This window comes from Bufo gargarizans, chromosome 5 (genome assembly GCF_014858855.1).
Source record: "Bufo gargarizans isolate SCDJY-AF-19 chromosome 5, ASM1485885v1, whole genome shotgun sequence".
NCBI lineage: Eukaryota > Metazoa > Chordata > Amphibia > Anura > Bufonidae > Bufo > Bufo gargarizans.
The window spans coordinates 269,819,931-269,840,639 of NC_058084.1; the positions used below are offsets into that span (position 1 = coordinate 269,819,931).

The 20,709-nt window shown below is 42.0% G+C and overlaps 1 protein-coding gene across 1 annotated transcript in view; it reads left to right on the top strand.

Moving 5' to 3' along the window:
- The window catches only part of GABBR2 (gamma-aminobutyric acid type B receptor subunit 2), an 858,895-nt gene that overhangs the window by 469,467 nt on the left and 368,719 nt on the right, over positions 1–20,709 (top strand). The window contains exons 5-6 of the mRNA XM_044294545.1: positions 12,279–12,344; positions 16,392–16,580. Of these exons, the coding sequence (XP_044150480.1) occupies positions 12,279–12,344; positions 16,392–16,580 (255 nt within the window). The remainder of the gene's footprint in view (positions 1–12,278; positions 12,345–16,391; positions 16,581–20,709) is intronic.

Below are 20,709 nucleotides of genomic sequence, written 5' to 3' on the forward strand. Positions count from 1 at the left end.
GACTCCAGGGCTTCAACTCTCTGACCCACTTGTCTCATTCCTCGTTTTATTTCAGATAATTCCTCTAAAACTGGGTTTAATGCCTTAGATAAAGCTTGTGAGATGAAGGATCTGGATATGGGTAGATCAGAGGCTGCCTCTAAAGGTTCATCTTCTTCACTTTCATGCTGAGAGATTAACTGCCTTTGAGAGTTACTTTTGGGGGTGGAGGAAGGAGCCCCTTGATTATTTATGTTTTTCTTCATCATGAATCTATCCAGATCAGATTGAAATAGAGAAGGAGCTTTGGACTGCTTCTGAGAGTCTTGATAAACCCCCCTATATCTCCCTACTTTCACCATATGTGCGTATGAAGCGATTTTTACTCACTGCTTCATCATAGGTTGAGTGGTCACCACATCCTAGGATTTGGAGGTATATATGTAATCCATCCTGTGACTGTGGGGTAGTGCTTCTGCAAGATTGCACTGCACACAAGTGGGTTGCTGTCCCTTTAAATTGAACGATGTAGCAGAGGCAGTTTATTTATGCTTAAATGTCAACCAAGCTGTTGGCGCTATTGCGATTAATATGTCGCTTCAGCACAGCTCCAGGGAATAGGCTCAAAAGCAAAGTGTAGTGCCAGTGGGAAGAAACTGACCGTTGATGATGTGACGGAGATCCCATGCAGTGCGATGGAAATCTATGTGGTATGTCTCTGAAATAATCAGATGAAGCCCTATATCAAACAGATGCTTACTGGGCAAGGGGGGCTACCTTCAGTACCTTAAGTCCAAGGACTGCTGGTGACAAGCTGCTGGCCGTTCGGACCCAGTGCTTAGATCTCAAGATGGCTCGGTGCTTAGATCTCAAGAGGGCTCAGGATATAGCTCCACAGGACAGGGGAATTGCTCAAAAGGCACGAAGCATAAGACTAAGAAGAGACAGTACCCCCCAAGAAAATCGTCTCTAGAGAGACGCAAATCACTCCAATTATGTGCGAGAGGCCTAACAGGAAAGCAAAGTGCACCAGATTTAAACACTGTTACAACGAATATAAGTGGGATATCTACACTATCCTATCCATCTTCATCTATACAACCCTTCTCGTTTGGTCCATCCCAAGGGGGGAGTTTGGGTCAGGGACATGCAGTGTTTCAACCACAAACATCACAACCCCCCACTCAGATGCATTCTGCACAGACAAATATGGGTCTAGGAGAAAGAGCCACAACTATTGCCCACCTTCTTTTAGGTCAAACAGGGGTTCAACTGAGGGATCGAGAGAGGTGGGGTTACAGCAAATAGCTGCTAGGACATGCAATGAAGATCTAGATGACAAACAGATTATTAATGTGTCAAAATATATCTTAACACCATCAGAAAAAATTCTCTTAAGTAAAAGCCTTACCTTTGCCCCGGTCCCACAGTGTGATAAGTTCCTGTGGATTAAGGACATGAACCTTTTTGCACGAAAACTGGCCCTGCACAAGATACATAAACAAGAAGAAAATGATGCACGTAGATTATATGACAAATGAAGGAGATGTGTGGAGATGCTGGAATCACTACAGAAGGAGAGTGAGGGTTATCAAATTATCCCGGATCCCCCGTTCTCAAAATTAAAACCAAAATCAAAAATTACTCCACAATTCACACAGTTCCAAGAAATAGAGACTTTTGTACAGTTGGTTACCCAGGATATAAAATCTTTGCAAATGAGGAAGGACCATATAGTACAAAACCTTATTATTGAGGAACAAAAAGCTCTAGAAACCCTTAGGAAGAATGAGGATGTCATAATAAAACCGAGTGACAAAGGGGGCAACATAGTCATTCAAGATAGAAATGACTATATTGACATGGTATTGAAACTTTTAAAGGATAAGCAGACATATTAGCCCCTAGCAAATTACCCCACAAAAGAATATCTGAATGAACTCAAAAAGTTACTTAATGAAGCACTCCAAGAGAACATCATAGCAAAGGATGAATATCAATATCTCTATAACAAAAATCCAATGATTTCCACCTTCTACGCCCTACCAAAGGTGCACAAGAATAAACAACCAGTTCCAGGAAGACCAATCGTCTTGGGTAACGATACACACAGTCTGTTAGTGAATATATTGATCAAATATTACGACCCTTTGTAACTACATTACCCTCAAACATCAGGGACACCAAGGACCTCCTCCTTAAGATTAATGACATCACACTAGCACCGGACACAATTCTAGCAAGTTTGGATGTAGAATCACTCTATAGTAACATCCAACACCCACTGGGAATACACGCAGCAGAGTATTATTTAAACACTAGGAGTCAGAATTTTAATAAGCACAATCAATTTGTTTTATCATCACTAAAGTTTGTTTTGGAGCACAATTATTTTGTCTTTCAGGGACAATTTTATAAACAAATTAATGGCACCGCGATGTGGACGTGTGCCCCTACGTATGCAAACTTATTTTTGGGGTGGTGGGAAAATGATCACATGTTTACGGAGGGAATGTCATCATATATCTGTGACATCATTTTTTGGGACAGATATATTGACGACATTCTCATACTATGGGATGGGGGTCACTTATTATTTCACAAATTCACTCAGAAATGAAATCACAATAATATAGGTATGAAATATACCTATGAGATCCAGGAAAATTAGATTGTGTTCCTTGATTTGAAAATAAAGAAGACAGAAAGTGGTCATCTAGTGACAGAGGTTTTCAGAAAGCCAACGTCAACAAACAGTTACCTCCATTGGAACAGCTGGCACCCCGTCTCTTTGAAGAAGGGAATTCCTGTAGGCCAGTATTTGAGGGCACACCGGAATTGTTTGGATGATGCCTCTTTTTCCAGAGAAAGCGGACAACTACTTCAAAGATTTAAGAAGAGAGGATACCCCAAAAGATGCCTAAAAAACGCATATGACAGAGCCAATAGAGTTGAGAGAGAAGATCTTCTAAAAGAAACACCCCCAAAAAAAGTGATGTCATCAGATGTATAGGTTCCTATGATGGGTACAATAGAGAAATTTATGAAATCCTTAGGAAATACTGGCACATAATAAAATCAGATAGAGACCTAAATATGGTACTTACCCCGAATCCATGTGTAACGCGTATAGAAGGGGCACTAACCTAAAGGATCAGTTGGTGCATAGCCATCTAACAGAAAAGGGGGCAAATTCTGGAAAAATTGCTGAAAGATATCGAGGATCATCGACATGTGGAGAGTGCTCCTTCTGTAAATATGTCCCCCGTATAAAGAAGTACATCAATCCTACGGACAAAAAGGAGTATGAAATAAGACAACTTATTACCTGTAAATCACAGGGGGTGATATACTTGGCATCTTGCCCATGCCCTAAATTTTATGTGGGTAAAACTGTACAAGAGCTAAGACGCCGCATTTCAGGGCATATCAGTATCATCGAAACAGGAAAAGAAACATCAATCACCAGGCATATCAAATATTTCCATAATAATAAGAGCTCCGTTTTTGATTCTGAGGCATTGAGAAAATATCCCTAGGACCAAGAGGGGGTAACCTGGATAAAAAATTGCTACAGAGTGAGGCTCGCTGGATACACAGATTGGACACAATGAGCCCACAGGGCCTTAATGAAGGTTTTTCCTTCACTGCATTTATATAGACTGTTCTTTAAAACTGGGATGTATATCCTAAAATATACTAGCATTATTATGAAATAATAAGAAAAAGAAAAATATAATTTACCTGGAAGAAGAAGGGTAGTAACTCATAATTTCACCTAGCCCCAGTGGCGCACCTACAGGGGGGGTCCAGCGGGTCTGGACCCCCCCTAGAACAACCAGCCCAAATTTTTTTTTTTTCATCCTCCAGGGCCGCACCACAGGCGGCGCGGCCCTGGATGTAATTTGCGGGCATTTGCGGCGGCGGTGGTGGGGGGCCGTAGGAGATGAGCGCTTCCATTGTGGAAGCGCTCATCTCCATATCTAATGCATCTATATCGCTGTCCTTAGGACAGCGATATAGATGGCTGTGCTGCGGCAGAGCAGGGGAGGGAGAGGCGTGTCCCTCCCCTGTTCTTCTGATAGGCCGCAGGCACTAATGCCTGCAGCCTATCAGAGGCCGGCTCTAGCAGCGCGATGACGTCATCATCGTGCTGCCTGAGCCGGGCAGCACACAGCAGGGACACAGACCGGAAGAGGCTGCTGGAGGTAAGTATCAGTGTATTTTTTGTTGTTGTTGTTTTTTTGGAGGGGGGGGAGCTGGCACTATGGGGGCACCAAAGGGGAGCTGGCACTATGGGGCACTAAAGGAGAGCTGGCACTATGGGGGCACTAAAGGGGAGAACGGCACTATGGGGGCACCAAAGGGGAGCTGGCACTATGGGGGCACCAAAGGGGAGCTGGCACTATGGGGGCACTAAAGGGGAGAACGGCACTATGGGGGCACTAAAGGGGAGCTGGCACTATGGGGGCACTAAAGGGGAGAACGGCACTATGGGGGCACTAAAGAGGAGCTGGCACTATGGGGGCACTAAAGGGGAGAACAGCACTATGGGGGCCCAAAAGGGGAGAACGGCACTATGGGGGCACTGAAGGGGAGCTGGCACTATGGGGGCACTAAAGGGGAGCTGGCACTATGGGGGCACTAAAGGGGAGAACGGCACTATGGGGGCACTAAAGGGAAGAACGGCACTATGGGGGCACTAAAGGGAAGCTGGCACTATGAGGGCACTAAAGGGGAGAACGGCACTATGGGGGCACTAAAGGGGAGCTGGCACTATGGGGGCACTAAAGGGGAGAACGGCACTATGGGGGCACCAAAGGGGAGCTGGCACTATGGGGGCACTAAAGGGGAGAACGGCACTATGGGGGCACCAAAGGGGAGCTGGCACTATGGGGGCACTAAAGGAGAGCTGGCACTATGGGGGCACTAAAGGGGAGAACGGCACTATGGGGGCACTAAAGGGGAGAACGGCACTATGGGGGCACTAAAGGGGAGAACGGCACTATGGGGGCACTAAAGGGGAGCTGGCACTATGGGGGCACTAAAGGGGAGAACGGCACTATGGGGGCACTAAAGGGGAGCTGGCACTATGGGGGCACTAAAGGGGAGAACGGCACTATGGGGGCACTAAAGGGGAGAACGGCACTATGGGGGCACTAAAGGGGAGCTGGCACTATGGGGGCACTAAAGGGGAGAACGGCACTATGGGGGCACTAAAGGGGAGCTGGCACTATGGGGGCACCAAAGGGGAGCTGGCACTATGGGGGCACTAAAGGGGAGAACGGCACTATGGGGGCACTAAAGGGGAGCTGGCACTATGGGGGCACTAAAGGGGAGAACGGCACTATGGGGGCACTAAAGGGGAGCTGGCACTATGGGGGCACTAAAGGGGAGAACAGCACTATGGGGGCACAAAAGGGGAGAACGGCACTATGGGGGCACTGAAGGGGAGCTGGCACTATGGGGGCACTAAAGGGGAGAACGGCACTATGGGGGCACTAAAGGGGAGCTGGCACTATGGGGGCACTAAAGGGGAGCTGGCACTATGGGGGCACTAAAGGGGAGAACGGCACTATGGGGGCACTAAAGGGGAGAACGGCACTATGGGGGCACTAAAGGGGAGCTGGCACTATGGGGGCACTAAAGGGGAGAACGGCACTATGGGGGCACCAAAGGGGAGCTGGCACTATGGGGGCACTAAAGGAGAGCTGGCACTATGGGGGCACTAAAGGGGAGAACGGCACTAAAGGGGAGCTGGCACTATGGGGGCACTAAAGGGGAGAACGGCACTATGGGGGCACTAAAGGGGAGCTGGCACTATGGGGGCACTAAAGGGGAGAACAGCACTATGGGGGCACAAAAGGGGAGAACGGCACTATGGGGGCACTGAAGGGGAGCTGGCACTATGGGGGCACTAAAGGGGAGAACGGCACTATGGGGGCACTAAAGGGGAGCTGGCACTATGGGGGCACTAAAGGGGAGAACGGCACTATGGGGGCACTAAAGGGGAGAACGGCACTATGGGGGCACTAAAGGGGAGCTGGCACTATGGGGGCACTAAAGGGGAGAACGGCACTATGGGGGCACTAAAGGGGAGCTGGCACTATGGGGGCACTAAAGGGGAGAACGGCACTATGGGGGCACTAAAGGGGAGCTGGCACTATGGGGGCACTAAAGGGGAGAACGGCACTATGGGGGCACTAAAGGGGAGAACGGCACTATGGAGCATCTGGTGGTACTTTTTTTTTGGGTGGCACTTCTTACTGGCACATTATAAGGGAGAGGAACACTATGGGGCATCTGGTGGCACTATAGGGGCATTATTTGGGGGCACTAAGGGGAAGTGGGGGCTCTAAAGGGGCCTTTATTCTTATTGGCACATTATGGGGGCATTATGGCATCTGGTGGCACTAAGGGGGCATTTTTTACTGGCACATTATGGTAGGCACTATGGGGGAGAGGAGCACTATTGGGGCATATGGTGGCACTTAGAAGGGGCATTTTTTACTGGCATATTATGGGGGACACTATGGGGAAGGGGGAGAGGAGCACTATGAGGGCATTTACTGGGGCACTATATAGGGGTATTTTATACTGGCATACATTATGGGGACATTAGCTCAACAGCGGGCACTAAGCGGGGGTATTTCATGTACTGTCATATTATAGGGAGAATTATTAGTACTAGGAGGTATTATGCGGAGCTTTGCTAATACTGGGGGGCTATGAGGAACATGATTACTAGTATGGGCACTATAGGGGCATTATTACTACTAAGTGTGCTCTGGCAGAGAATTATTTCTATTTTGGGGAGCCCTGTTACTTTGGGGGCACCCTGCCACGTTTCAGCTTAGCACAATAATTTTTGGGGGACATTATCTTTATACTATTAGTGTCTGGGCGCAGTTATTTTTTTAGAGCACTGTGTGCCAATAATTGTTGAAGGGGGCACTATCTGTGTGGTAGTAGTATTTCCAGGGGGACTGTTCCTGCATTATAGTATTGGGGGCACAGCGGGCACAGTATTGGGGGTGGCAGGAAAGGGTGTTCAGAAGATGATGGAAATGTGGGAAACTAATGTCTGTTTGTTAATCTCTGCAGAGACGGGAGATGGCTGAAAAATCATCATGGCGGTCTGGTCTGAATGGAGAAGATGAGGAAAGAGAACGTCTACAACAAAGGTGACATCACTGGATGTAAGAGGTATGAGGCGCTATGTAGGAGATAAGATGCTCCGGGTCCTCCCCCTGCCATTTGCAGAAGGAGGATTCAGAGCTGGGTGAGGACGGCCAAAGGGGGCAGCAGTCCACGGGCTGGTGGCAGATGGTGGGGGGGGCCACAGGCCTTGAGCAGGGTCTGGGGAGGGAGGAGAGCGGAGGAGCTTTCTGGCTGTAGTCTGCTGTTTATTGTATAATGTGAAGCAGGCAGTGCAGCCAGGACAGACCCTCCCCCTCTCTCCGTATGGTGTGTAGAGACAGGCCGCAACTATGTCAGCTGTACAGTGTTTGTTGGGAGTGGCCTATTATATGTAGGAGGGGCTTTTAATAGTGGGCGGGGCCCAAAAATTATTGATTTCCTGCTGAGCTTTTAGGATCGCCAAGTAAAAGAATCAGCACAACACACTACACCCCCTCCCTGCAGTTTTAAATATAAAGGGGGCTTTGAAAAATTGAATTAGCACAGCGCACTACCATGCCACATTTTTTTGCCTTTCGGACCCCCCCTAGACAAAATTCCTGGGTGCTCCCCTGCCTAGCCCCATATAATTTTATTCTTCACCATAAATATAAGGACAAAAAGAGGACAGACAGTGAATTGTCATATATATACATAATAAAATAAATATAAATAAAAAGCATATGAATGGAAGTTAGCCCTAGCACATTTGACTATGCATATACAGGAGACCATATAAATATAAAAGAAGGATGTAGACTTCAATAAAATCTACACTGATGAGGAAATAGTGCCTGGTTAGGAAATCCTCCTGTAACTTAATAGCAGTGGACGAAATGCATAAATATAAATAAGAAAGTAGATTATGATATACAGTGATATACAGCGCAATGAACCCAGAAGCATTGTATGATTTACATACACAGAGAAAATGAAGTTCAGATCCCCTTTGAAAATTCAAGGAGGAAAAATCCGTATAGCTCCAACGTAATGGCACTGAGCACTCCCACCACCAGAGATGTAATGAGACTTGGGTACAAGCGCTGGATGTCTCTTAATATCATAAAGATCCCACACAAGCGAGGGTAACCTGTAAGGAAAGAACATAATAGTATATTAGGATTTGGCACTTAATGTCAGTAGAAACCTAAGTCCAGACGCATGCGCTGTCCATCGTGGGCATATGCTTTGTTATTCTAGCATCTGAAGAATTTCTAAGTTTACCAACAGGCGCTGTGATACCTTGGAGATGATAACCAAAGTACAGGCGCATGCGCTGCACGAACCGATATCTGAAAATCTAAGTACGGACTAATGTGTGGCCTAACTAATATATCCCTGAAAAGATTTCTTAGAGATCTCACGCACGCATAGTAGCTAGCTTTAAGCATACATGTGCTGAAACACTCAGGATACGATAATTTAAAGTACAGGCGCATGCGATGTACGAATTCATACCTAGAATTCTAAATCCAGTCGCATGCGCAGCTTAAATAGGAGACACGGGTAATACATGTAACCCGAAAAAATCTCTAAGTTCTCAAGCATGCGCCGTAAGATCTATGAGACAAAACCTAAGTCCAGGCGCATGCGCTGTACTGTCATACTCCTGAATATAAATTTTTAAGTCCTCACGCATGCGCAGTGGCTGGCTATAAGCGGACGACGCGATAATATGACGAAAGCCCTCTGATGGAGGCGGGTGATTGGGTTACCGGACTGTCACACGAATGCACAGCAGTGATTGGCTGCAGGATACCTAGTGACCCACCCAGTATGGGTAAAAGCGTTCACTTGAAAAGCATTCTTGTTGATAGTAGCTCCATTCCCCTGATGAAGCCACATTTAGTGGTGAAACATGTTGGGGGAGCTGTTTTCTTGGATTTTAGACTAGGTGCATGTTATGACTAAGTGTCTCAGCGGGGAGTGACTGCAGACTCACCGCGCTTTGACATTAAGCGGCGGAGAGTTGCGTTAAAGATATACAAAGTAAATGAATTAAAGCGACCTGATAGGTGATCCTCAAGCATGCGATCTATGTAGGTGAACAAATGCTTGCTGCTAATAGAAAATAAAAAGAAGGATGGACACATGGGAATGAGGCAGGATATAAGGGTGAAGTAACCCTCAATCTCTGCCGCCGGAGTTTAAACTGCACCTAAAATTTTAACGTTTTCCTTTTTTCTCCCGGTTCATATTATCTTTAACAAATACAATAAACGTTACGTTTTAATAGACCTGAAACGGGAGTCTATTAGTCTAGGAGACTAGGCTATTTGAATCATATTATTTAGAATATCCCGGGTCCAAAGGGTCCTTGAAATATTAGATCTCAAGATGGCGCCCGCTTGGTGCTTATGACCCTAAAGTACAGTATTACACAGCCTTATTTGTCTGTTCAGGGCTGTCTTGATTTGTCAAGTAATGTACCTTTCGCCAGACCGGCGGCTGTGTGGGTTTTGATCCGGGCTTTGTATCATCGGGTGAATCTCCAATGCAGGCCGCGTCCGTTTCAGGTCTAGGCCGCGGATTTCCCCGTCTGCTAGGCCTCAGATGTGGATCGGGGCCGGAGCGGTCCTGTGGCCTTTATAAGGTCTCGAACTGGAGTAGACGTTGTTTGCATTCCCAATAAGCTTGAAATTGGGTCTTTTAATCTTTTAGTTCGGACGGATGAGATAGGATTGTGACGCCAGTGGCAGAGCAGAGGAGAGAGACGTCTTCCTCAGTCAGCGGCTAGCCATGCCCCCGAAAATATCGAGCGATACTTGATGGTTAATGTGTTAAGTAAGCAATGGCAAGAAAATGTTAATTGACTTTTTAAATGGCTTTTGTCAGGAGATAACTGAGATAACACTGTGAAGTGTTATCAGAGTCAATTTTAGCTCGGCTACATCTGTACCTAGGAGTCAATTTATGCAGGCAAAGAGGTATTGCTAGTACAGAGGATGATTGTGAAATACAGAGGACAAAACTGACTAGGAAATTTGTAGATTGGGGATATGCAAAGGGTATGAATGATAGAGTAAGCAGATAAATTGGTTAGGTCACTATGGGTAAAGTATTATGTAGTCCTCAGAACAAAAGAATGATAAGAAAGATCGCTTGGTGTGTGTGGGAACTTATGATCGACATACATACACCTTTAGTGATGAACATGATCTTGAAATACTGGAATCTACTAAAGCAGGGTAAGCAGATATGGGAAATTGTTCTAAGAGAAACTAATGTTTGCATATCAGAAAGGAAGAACATAGGTGATGAGTTAAGCTTGTATTACACTGCCCGATTTTTCGGCAGATAATTCCTAATGAGCGTTTGCATCTGGCAGTGTAATACTGCTGCCTATTGCCCAGCAAAAGTTTGATCATTGGGCAATCCAAATCTTTTGACACGTTAAAAAACTGATCACTGATGTTCACTAACAAACCTCTGAGGTCTTCACAGAACATCTGTAGTTATACTGTGAATACATTACACACAGGTGGACTCTATTTACTAATTAGGTGACTTCTGAAGTAGTTGGTCACTCTGGATCAGAGGACAGGGGACTGAATACAATTGTACTCCAGACTTTTCAGATTTGTATGTATAACTTTTTTTTAAAACTATGTATCATGTTCTTTTCACTTCCCACATACGGCTACACTTGCTACTTTGTGTTGGTCTATCACATAAAATCCCAATAAAATACATTACATTTTGTGGGTATAACAGGAAAAAATGTGGAAAAATTCAAGAGGTAAGAATACTTTTTAAGGCATTGAAAGTATCGAGCAATGTTTCCTCAATATACTGTAGGTGAACATGCTTGTATAATATACTGTAAATCTGTGGGATGGAAGAGTAGATTTTATGAAAATAGACAATAATAATAACATTTTCATATTAGCTGTTTAAACACAGTACCTGCCTGAGCACTCTGGAAGGTCTTCTTCTTTCACATGTGCCTTGGCCAAAAGGAAGTGTCAGCTCCTGTATACTAAGTAGTAAAATGACTCTTTAGTAGTGAGGAGCGAATTTCTGCATATTCGGTTTGGTCTGACTGGTCCAAATTAGGCATCTGATTTGATTCGGAACTGAATTGATATTACCTGAACCGAAAGTGCTTTAATCTCCCCCGAAAAGCTACAGTATGACTGGCAATCTGGTATTCTCTCTGTCTGTATATTTGTCTCCATAAGTCTTTACAGAAAATCTCCCAAACCAAATCACAAGAAATTCTGATTCTATAGAATCAAATTTTTTTAGAAACTCTGGTTGATTCTTTAGAAATGATTTACTGATCTCTGCTCTTTAGTCTTTTTTGAAGAAAGACTGTCACAAGTTAAATATATCACCATTCATGTCAGTCACCATTGAAGTAGATTTTGTTTCCTTAGCAAACTTCCTGATTGAGGGAACCAAAAGATTGACTTCTGGAAGACTTAAGCTAGCCTGAACATTTTGGGTGATTTTTTTTCCCCCCCATAGGACGAGGCATGTGGTATACTACAGAGATGTGATTTTAAGCGAGTAGCCTTAGGCCGCTTTCACACAGTCAGTGTTTGGTAAGTGTTTGATCAGTGACTTCTATCAGTAAGGCCTCATGCACACGGCTGTTGTTTTGGTCCGCATCCGGGCCGCAGTTTTGGCGGCTCGGATGCGGACCCATTCACTTCAATGGGGCCGCAAAAGATGCGGACAGCACTCTGTGTTCTGTCCGCATCCGTTGCTCCATTCCATGGTGTGCGCTTTGCGGACAAGAATAGGCAGTTATATTAAAGGCTGTCCGTGCCGTTCCGCAAATTGCAGAGCGCACACGGACACCATCCGTGTTTTGCGGATCCGCAATTTGCGGACCGCAAAATACACAATGGTCGTGTGCATGAGGCCTAATTGTGAGCCAAAATCAGGTGCAGGTCAAAAACACAAATCAGGTGCAAATCTTTCCATTATACCTTTTCAATGTGTATCCTCCACTCCTGTTTTTTTCTCACAATCAGTGATGGAAATCACTGATCAAACACTGAGCAAACTCTGGCTGTGTAAAAGCAGCCTAAAGGTAAATTTTTGCAGTGAACTTAAAATTATATATGAGTACAATACATAAAGTATAATTTTTTTCCTTTGTATTTTTATAGGGTAACGATGTACGGATAATTATTGGCCAGTTTGATGAACATATGGCAGCAAAAGTCTTTTGTTGTGTAAGTAGAAATTACTACAGTTTGAACTTCGATTAAAATTTTTTAATATATGCAGTAACTCAGCAGGTCACTGCTAAGAGTTAATTTTATGCCAAGAGTTAAATGTTGTGATTTGTTGTTAAAGTACTCTTTTCCTTGCACTATGTTTATCCCAAATATTTATGTATGGGCAACAAATAGTTAACACTGGCAATCCTAGTTAGGTTGCTGAGAGACCAAGCCCCTGCTCCCTGGTTTGTAGAGTAGATAGTGTCAAGCAGACAAAGCTAGAGATTACACATGCTTGTGTGAGCTCTTGAAAAGTAGGCCCAAAAAGAAGCCTGTTCCAGGGACTCTTCACCCCTGAGGATGCCTGGAAATTGCCAGACAACAATCTGACTGAAAGATAGACTACCCCTGAAAGAAAGAGAACAGACATTCACAGAAGATCGAGAACAACTTCAAGGCCCTGATGGATAGTGAGTAATTTGCTTGTTTATGTCAAGAGAAGTTACTGTTGGTGGAAAGGGCATATTGATTCAGCACCCACCATACGTTTGAGATAGACTAGCCATCCAATCTAAGATCAGCACACTGCAGACACCCAGATTATTATGTGATTATTCCGATCGCAAACTTTCAAACCTTCAACATCTGAGAGGTCACTGCATTCCCTTTGGGTCTGAATGAGATCAGAGATCAGGGGAGCTGTTCATTTGCTGTTGCAGCTTCAGGCCATAGGAACATAGCACATCTTCTCTAGACTATATGATAATTCATTGTAGTCTATGGAAGAAGCAATCTGACATTCACAAGTTCCATTCCCCTAGGGAAAAAAGGTTTTTAAAAATGTTTAAAAAATAAATCTAAATATTCAAATCACTCATTTTCCTCATAATAAAAATAAACAAAAAAATTGTAATTAAATAATTAAAATATAAACATACTTATTCTGTATGGTGAACACCATAATGGAAAAAAATCTAAATGTCCAATTTGCCATTTTTTTATCACTTCACCTACCCCAAAAAAAAATTACACAAGGTGATCAAAAAGTAATACACACCCTAAGATTTGAATTTGTCTAGCAAAAACCAAACTCTCATGCGGGTATGTAAACAGAGAAAAAAAATATGGTAATGGCTTTGGGAAGGTAGAGAGTAAAAAACAAATACTGCAAAAAGAGAAAATTGTCCAGTCAGAAAGGGGTTGAAGAAATCTCATCCACATTCTGCATAAAAATGTAAAGTCTAATTAGATTGCAGAACAGGTTCTTACAGCAGATTTCACTCCACCACAAATATGCATCAAAATCTGTGACAAATCTATATAATATATACAGTCAGGGCCATAAATATTGGGTCATCGACACAATTCTGACATTTTTGGCTCTATACACCACCACAATGGATTTTAAAATGAAACAAACAAGATGTGCTTTACCTACAGACTGTCAGCTTTAGTTTGAGCGGTATTTACATCCAAATCAGGTGAACGGTGTAGGAATTACAACAGTTTGCATATGTGCCTCCCACTTGTTAAGGGACCAAAAGTAATGGGACAGAATAATAATCATAAATCAAACTTTCACTTTTTAATACTTGGTTGCAAATCCTTTGCAGTCAATTACAGCCTGAAGTCTGGAACGCATAGACATCACCAGACGCTGGGTTTCATCCCTGGTGATGCTCTGCCAGGCCTGTACTGCAACTGTCTTCAGTTCCTGCTTGTTCTTGGGGCATTTTCCCTTTAGTTTTGTCTTCAGCAAGTGAAATGCATGCTCAATGGGATTCGGGTCAGGTAATTGACTTGGCCATTGCATAACATTACACTTCTTTCGCTTAAAAAACTCTTTGGTTGCTTTTGCAGTATGCTTTGGGTCATTGTCCATCTGCACTGTGAAGCGCCGTCCAATGAGTTCTGAAGCGTTTTGCTGAATATGAGCAGATAATATTGCCTGAAACACTTCAGAATTCATTGTAAATAAATCCATTGTGGTGGTGTATAGAGCCAAAAATGTTAGTCTTCTGTCAGTGTCCCAATATTTATGGACCTGACTGTAACTCATGTGAAGTGTGCAGAAGATTTGTTGCAGATGGAATGTATTTGAATGAAGGAAGCATCACATGGAGGGGATTATATCACCTATAACGCTCAAAAAGCTACCACGCAAGTAAATATTATCAATTAATCCTTTATTAAACATACATATACAATACATTAATAATATGCTTAAAAAACATAAAGCAGCAACCATGGGAACACAGAAGTGTATCAGAAGACTAAACACAGAGTAAGCTCCAGACCATAAGGGACTAGTATACAGACAATTAGCAGCATCACAAATGTGGGGCTCATATAGCAACCGTGCATACAACCTACAATTCACCGCACAGCACTGAAACCGTGCACCCCTACACTGTGAGACTGCTAAAAAGGAAAATACATTCAGTCACATATATATTACTGACCCAGTCTGGAGCGGCCGCCCGACGATCGTTTCGCTTCACGCTTCCTCTAGGGGCATACTACACCCGCCAAATGTTCACTCCTATATACCTCTCTAATTTAACTTCCGCCAATGAGTGCGCCTTGGGTCAGCTTTCCGCCATCACAAAATCACCCAGTTTCACTTCCGGAGAGTTCGGAGTCTAGTCACGTGTCAATCGCGTAGCTAAGCGCGTCACCCGCCTCGCGACCCGCCCACAGGAATCCGGAGTCACATGACGCAGGCATCTGGAGTCACGTGATGCAGCCGACCACGTCGCTTAGCTTGACATGTCCCATGACAACAAGGTCACGCGGCGGGTCACATGATCGACTCGCCGCTAAGTGATACACACTCCCCTCCTCCTGCACCTGCCGCTCAAGCTATAAGAGCCAAAGTGCATGGTATGTAAACCCATCTGGGGCAAAATCTGCATAATCGGACGAAATAAAATCGGCGAATCAGAATCTTATGATTAGACAGACCATTATCAACCATTATTATGTGTATATATTACTTTAACACAGAACCTATCATAGTTGAGGCAGTGTCAAATGCATGATTACAATACCTCTATAGACAATTAAAAAACAGTCAATACTAATTGCTATATACTATACTCTATACTATGATGTGCACTTTCTTCGGGTGCCCCCACGAAAAGTAAGCAGTGGACAATATCCTCAACTGGCGTGATATATAACCAACATACCATATACATATAAAAGACAAAAAAAAGTGATATGTGTTCATAAATTACAAAGAATGTGATACATGATAAGATCGATCATAATAATTGATTATGACACCTCTCTTATTTAGTCCTTACTCCCATAAAATATTATATAAAAACATATCAGAAAGAGATGTATGTTATATTCTCTGATGTCATCATTCTCGAAACTGCAAGTGTATACAGGAACGACCAAAACAGAGAGGGAAAATAAGGGGGGGGGGGAGGGGAGGAACAACACCGCCCTGCACGTTTTCAGTGCTTTGTGATGCTGCTAATTGTCTGTATACTAGTCCCTTATGGTCTGGAGCTTACCCTGTTTTTAGTCTTCTGATACACTTCTGCGTTCCCATGGTTGCTGCTTTATGTTTTTAAGCATATTATTAATGTATTGTATATGTATGTTTAATAAAGGATTAATTGATAATATTTACTTGTGTGGTAGCTTTCTGAGCGTTATAGGTGATATATACGAATAACTCCACGCAAGGTATTTATGGTAACTATTTCTTGGTGTTAAACAAGGGAGTATACCTGATAAAATATAGAAAATGGTGCAGAATTTCAACATAGACTATATTAGTTAAGTGCTATATAATCATCTCACAAACACATTGGTGAGCTGTTCCCAGAAAGTGGCCAACCCCATTAACGATAAATGTACCCAAAAATGAGCTTAAGCACTTCATTTTCTTTAAACATGCCATTACAAACTAAGGGCCCCCAAAGTCTACGAAGGCTGACAAAAGTGACAATCCTGACTGGTGTTAAGATGAAGCTTTAGGATATATTTTAACTTACAAGTTGTTGTTTTTTACATTTATTGTATGTTTTTCATCATTTGTAGGCTTATAATGAAGACATGTATGGCAGTAAATATCAATGGATAATCCCTGGATGGTATCAAGCACTATGGTGGCAGCAGGCCAATTCATCTACCTGTTCAAGTAAAAACCTACTGACAGCCATGGAAGGATATGTTGGAGTGGATTTTGAACCTCTTAGCACAAAAAATATCAAAACTATATCAGGACGGGTGAGCTTCTGTAGTACAGCACATATATACATAAGTACTGTTAAGCAAACTAAAGCAATAGTCAAAAATAGAATGGGGCAGATGTACTAATTCTGTCTAAGGTTTAGACAATTTATATATTGTGGTCAATGTATTAATATGTAACTTTTTGCTTTAATTATTGTTTTTGTTTGTGTCATGGGTTGCACTTGTTTTTTCAGACAAATTTGCAAAATATATTACAAAAAAGGCGGCTCTCCACTGGTTTTCTGGAAACAGGTGCTCTTGCTCAATGGTGACTCACCCTCGTCACTTGCGAATAATTGGAGATAAAAATGTTAATGAGCAGGCACTCTATTTATGGGTTCATGGAGGACAATTTATTAAATATTTAAAATATTGACATAAAACAATCACAATACTCATATAAAAAATGATTAAATGTGGGATTAGTTTTAACAGCAATAGCAATATGACAATAGTAAATAACAATAATGGCAATAACAATTACAGGATAATAGCAATATTACAACAATGAATATATGTATAAGTAAAATGCAGGAACATTTTTAAAACTTGGATTAGTGGCAATGGTTCCATGTATCAGTCCCCATATGGCATATTCCACTGTTTAGATAACTCAGCGATGTAGCAGCAATATAGCAACAATGTTATTATAGCAATTGTAGCAGTTGTAGCTTTGCTATTTACTTGCCAGCAGTTAGTCGCTAAATATCTTTCTCTTTATGTGGACAAGACATTCAGGTATAGTCTCACTTGTTTAATATATGTGAAGATAGGGAATGTTCCGTTGGTGCACAATTCAGTGCTTGGATTACTCACAGTTCAGCTGTTCTCTGGTGCGGCGTCCCGCTCCTGATATGAAAACAGACTGACCTTTGTATTGCGGAACCTCCGGTCACAGCTTGTTCAGAACGTCGGCGTGCCACATGTTATGGCGGCGTCTCTGTTAAATATCAGTTCCACCCCTTCAATATTCGGATCGCCTCTTAGTTATTTCAGCTGTCGGGGTTCCGTTTTAGTCAGTTATCGTGAGTTCGATTCCTCATGGAGCGCTCCAGCAGTATAATTTTAAACCTTCATATGCTTGTTCACCCAAACATGTTTCGGAGCACAGACTTGCTCCTTCCTCAGTGGTCAAGCATACTTCACATCCTGTTTCCCTTTTATCCTGTGTCGGTCTATTAGAAAAGCCGGAATCTAATCCGGAATAGTATATAGTCCATTATAGAAGCATCTAAATTATTTCCTATTCCTTGATATTTTGAAATGCTATTGTATAGATATTTAAGTTACTTACAAATAATCATTCAGGTACATTATATAAATAAATTAAATTAAAACAAATAAAATATTGGAGGAATGCATCACTTATAAAAACGACAATATAACACAGTTATACTCATATAAGATAAATTTACATATATGGAATAAAATTTTCAGGAATTCCGTTTTCAAGAGATGTCAGATAATGTATATATGTGCAGAGACCTCCAAAAAATGTATCTTATATGAGTATAACTGTGTTATATTGTCGTTTTTATAAGTGATGCATTCCTCCAATATTTTATTTGTTTTAATTTAATTTATTTATATAATGTACCTGAATGATTATTTGTAAGTAACTTAAATATCTATACAATAGCATTTCAAAATATCAAGGAATAGGAAATAATTTAGATGCTTCTATAATGGACTATATACTATTCCGGATTAGATTCCGGCTTTTCTAATAGACCGACACAGGATAAAAGGGAAACAGGATGTGAAGTATGCTTGACCACTGAGGAAGGAGCAAGTCTGTGCTCCGAAACATGTTTGGGTGAACAAGCATATGAAGGTTTAAAATTATACTGCTGGAGCGCTCCATGAGGAATCGAACTCACGATAACTGACTAAAACGGAACCCCGACAGCTGAAATAACTAAGAGGCGATCCGAATATTGAAGGGGTGGAACTGATATTTAACAGAGACGCCGCCATAACATGTGGCACGCCGACGTTCTGAACAAGCTGTGACCGGAGGTTCCGCAATACAAAGGTCAGTCTGTTTTCATATCAGGAGCGGGACGCCGCACCAGAGAACAGCTGAACTGTGAGTAATCCAAGCACTGAATTGTGCACCAACGGAACATTCCCTATCTTCACATATATTAAACAAGTGAGACTATACCTGAATGTCTTGTCCACATAAAGAGAAAGATATTTAGCGACTAACTGCTGGCAAGTAAATAGCAAAGCTACAACTGCTACAATTGCTATAATAACATTGTTGCTATATTGCTGCTACATCGCTGAGTTATCTAAACAGTGGAATATGCCATATGGGGACTGATACATGGAACCATTGCCACTAATCCAAGTTTTAAAAATGTTCCTGCATTTTACTTATACATATATTCATTGTTGTAATATTGCTATTATCCTGTAATTGTTATTGCCATTATTGTTATTTACTATTGTCATATTGCTATTGCTGTTAAAACTAATCCCACATTTAATCATTTTTTATATGAGTATTGTGATTGTTTTATGTCAATATTTTAAATTTGCAAAATGTTGCATGCCATTTGTCTTTGTAGCACGAAATATAGATTTTTCAGTCTAAAGTCTAATCATATTAATTACAAAGGTATCGTCAGTTTGTATGCCACCAGGTAATTGGAGCACAGTTGTGGCTTTTTTGTGACAAGGTCACAATAACAAATCTGGCTAAAAATGTACCCCAAAAAACATCTGGCCACCCCTTAGTAAATGTAAACTGCTGGACATGGCACAGACTTACTATAAAAATTGCACACTTTTTTGTTTCTTACATAACCCCCATAGATTAGCCAGTTTATTAAATATGGTACACTTTTAGGCCTCTTGCACACAAACTTTTGTTTTCCGTTTCCGTTCAGTTTTTTGCGTTCCATATACGGACCGTATATGGAACCATTCATTTCAATGGATCCGCCCAAAAAACTGAAGGTACTCCGTATGCCTTCCGTTTCCGTATTTCTGTCTTTCTGTTCCGTTCAAAGATAGAACATGTCCTATTATTGTCCGCATAACGGACAAGGATAGTACTGTTCTATCAGGGGCCAGCTGTTCCGTTCCGTAAAAAATGGAATGCACATGAACATCATCCGTATTTTTTGCGGACCGCAAAATACTGAAAAAGCCATACGATCGTGTGCAAGAGGCCTTAGACTGCCTAGTCTAAGGGTGTAATGTTTCAAGATGTGACCTTTTGACTTTTTTGTTGGTGTCTGCTTGCTTTGAAACCATTTTTGTGACAAATGAAAAGGACATCACACACCATTTGTTAAATTGGTCATACGAGTCACATAGTTATATCTTTGTCTAAAGTCTAATATTATTTATTACAAAGGTTCCTACAGTTTGGATTGGAGTACGCTTGCAACTTTTTGAATAAAAAGTTACAATAATAAATCTGGCTAAGCGGTAGCTCTGCCCACAAAACATCTGGCCGTTCTTTAGTAAATGTAACTCCCAGTCATAGCACAAATCACCCTAATATGGCACAAACAATACCTTTAGTGAAAATGCCTACTCCACCAACAAAACAGGCAAAATCAAAATCATTCTACTCTTATGGTGCAGCACATTTAATACATTACCCACTTAGTTTAGTATATTACTTGATTTATGGCACGATTTTGCATGAATTTTGGTGCACATTATCTTACTCCAGGCCACTTTCTCATAGGTCACACCCCCTTATCAGGTGAAAAAAGTGTCTAAAAATATGTTCTATGTACACAACTTTTTAGTTTTTGCTTTTATGGTGCAAAGTATTCTCATTTTGATTAGTAATGCTACCTCAATGTTCTTTCTATAGTCAAATTGCTAGGTAAAAAAAAAAATAATAATCCTTAAGACACCACGTTGCCACCACTGCCAATTTGGCAAGTGTTGAAAATTGATTGCAAAACCCCAATTTCTTCTAACTAGTAGTCATTATACATGATCACAGTATCCTTATATTGTATGGAGGAAATCATCAGTTGATGTCTAAGCACTCTACAAATCTACTAATAATATAGGTTATAGAATTGTTATGCCAATATTTTTTTACATAAATTACAGACGTACATATGGAGATACATGATGCAAACAATTG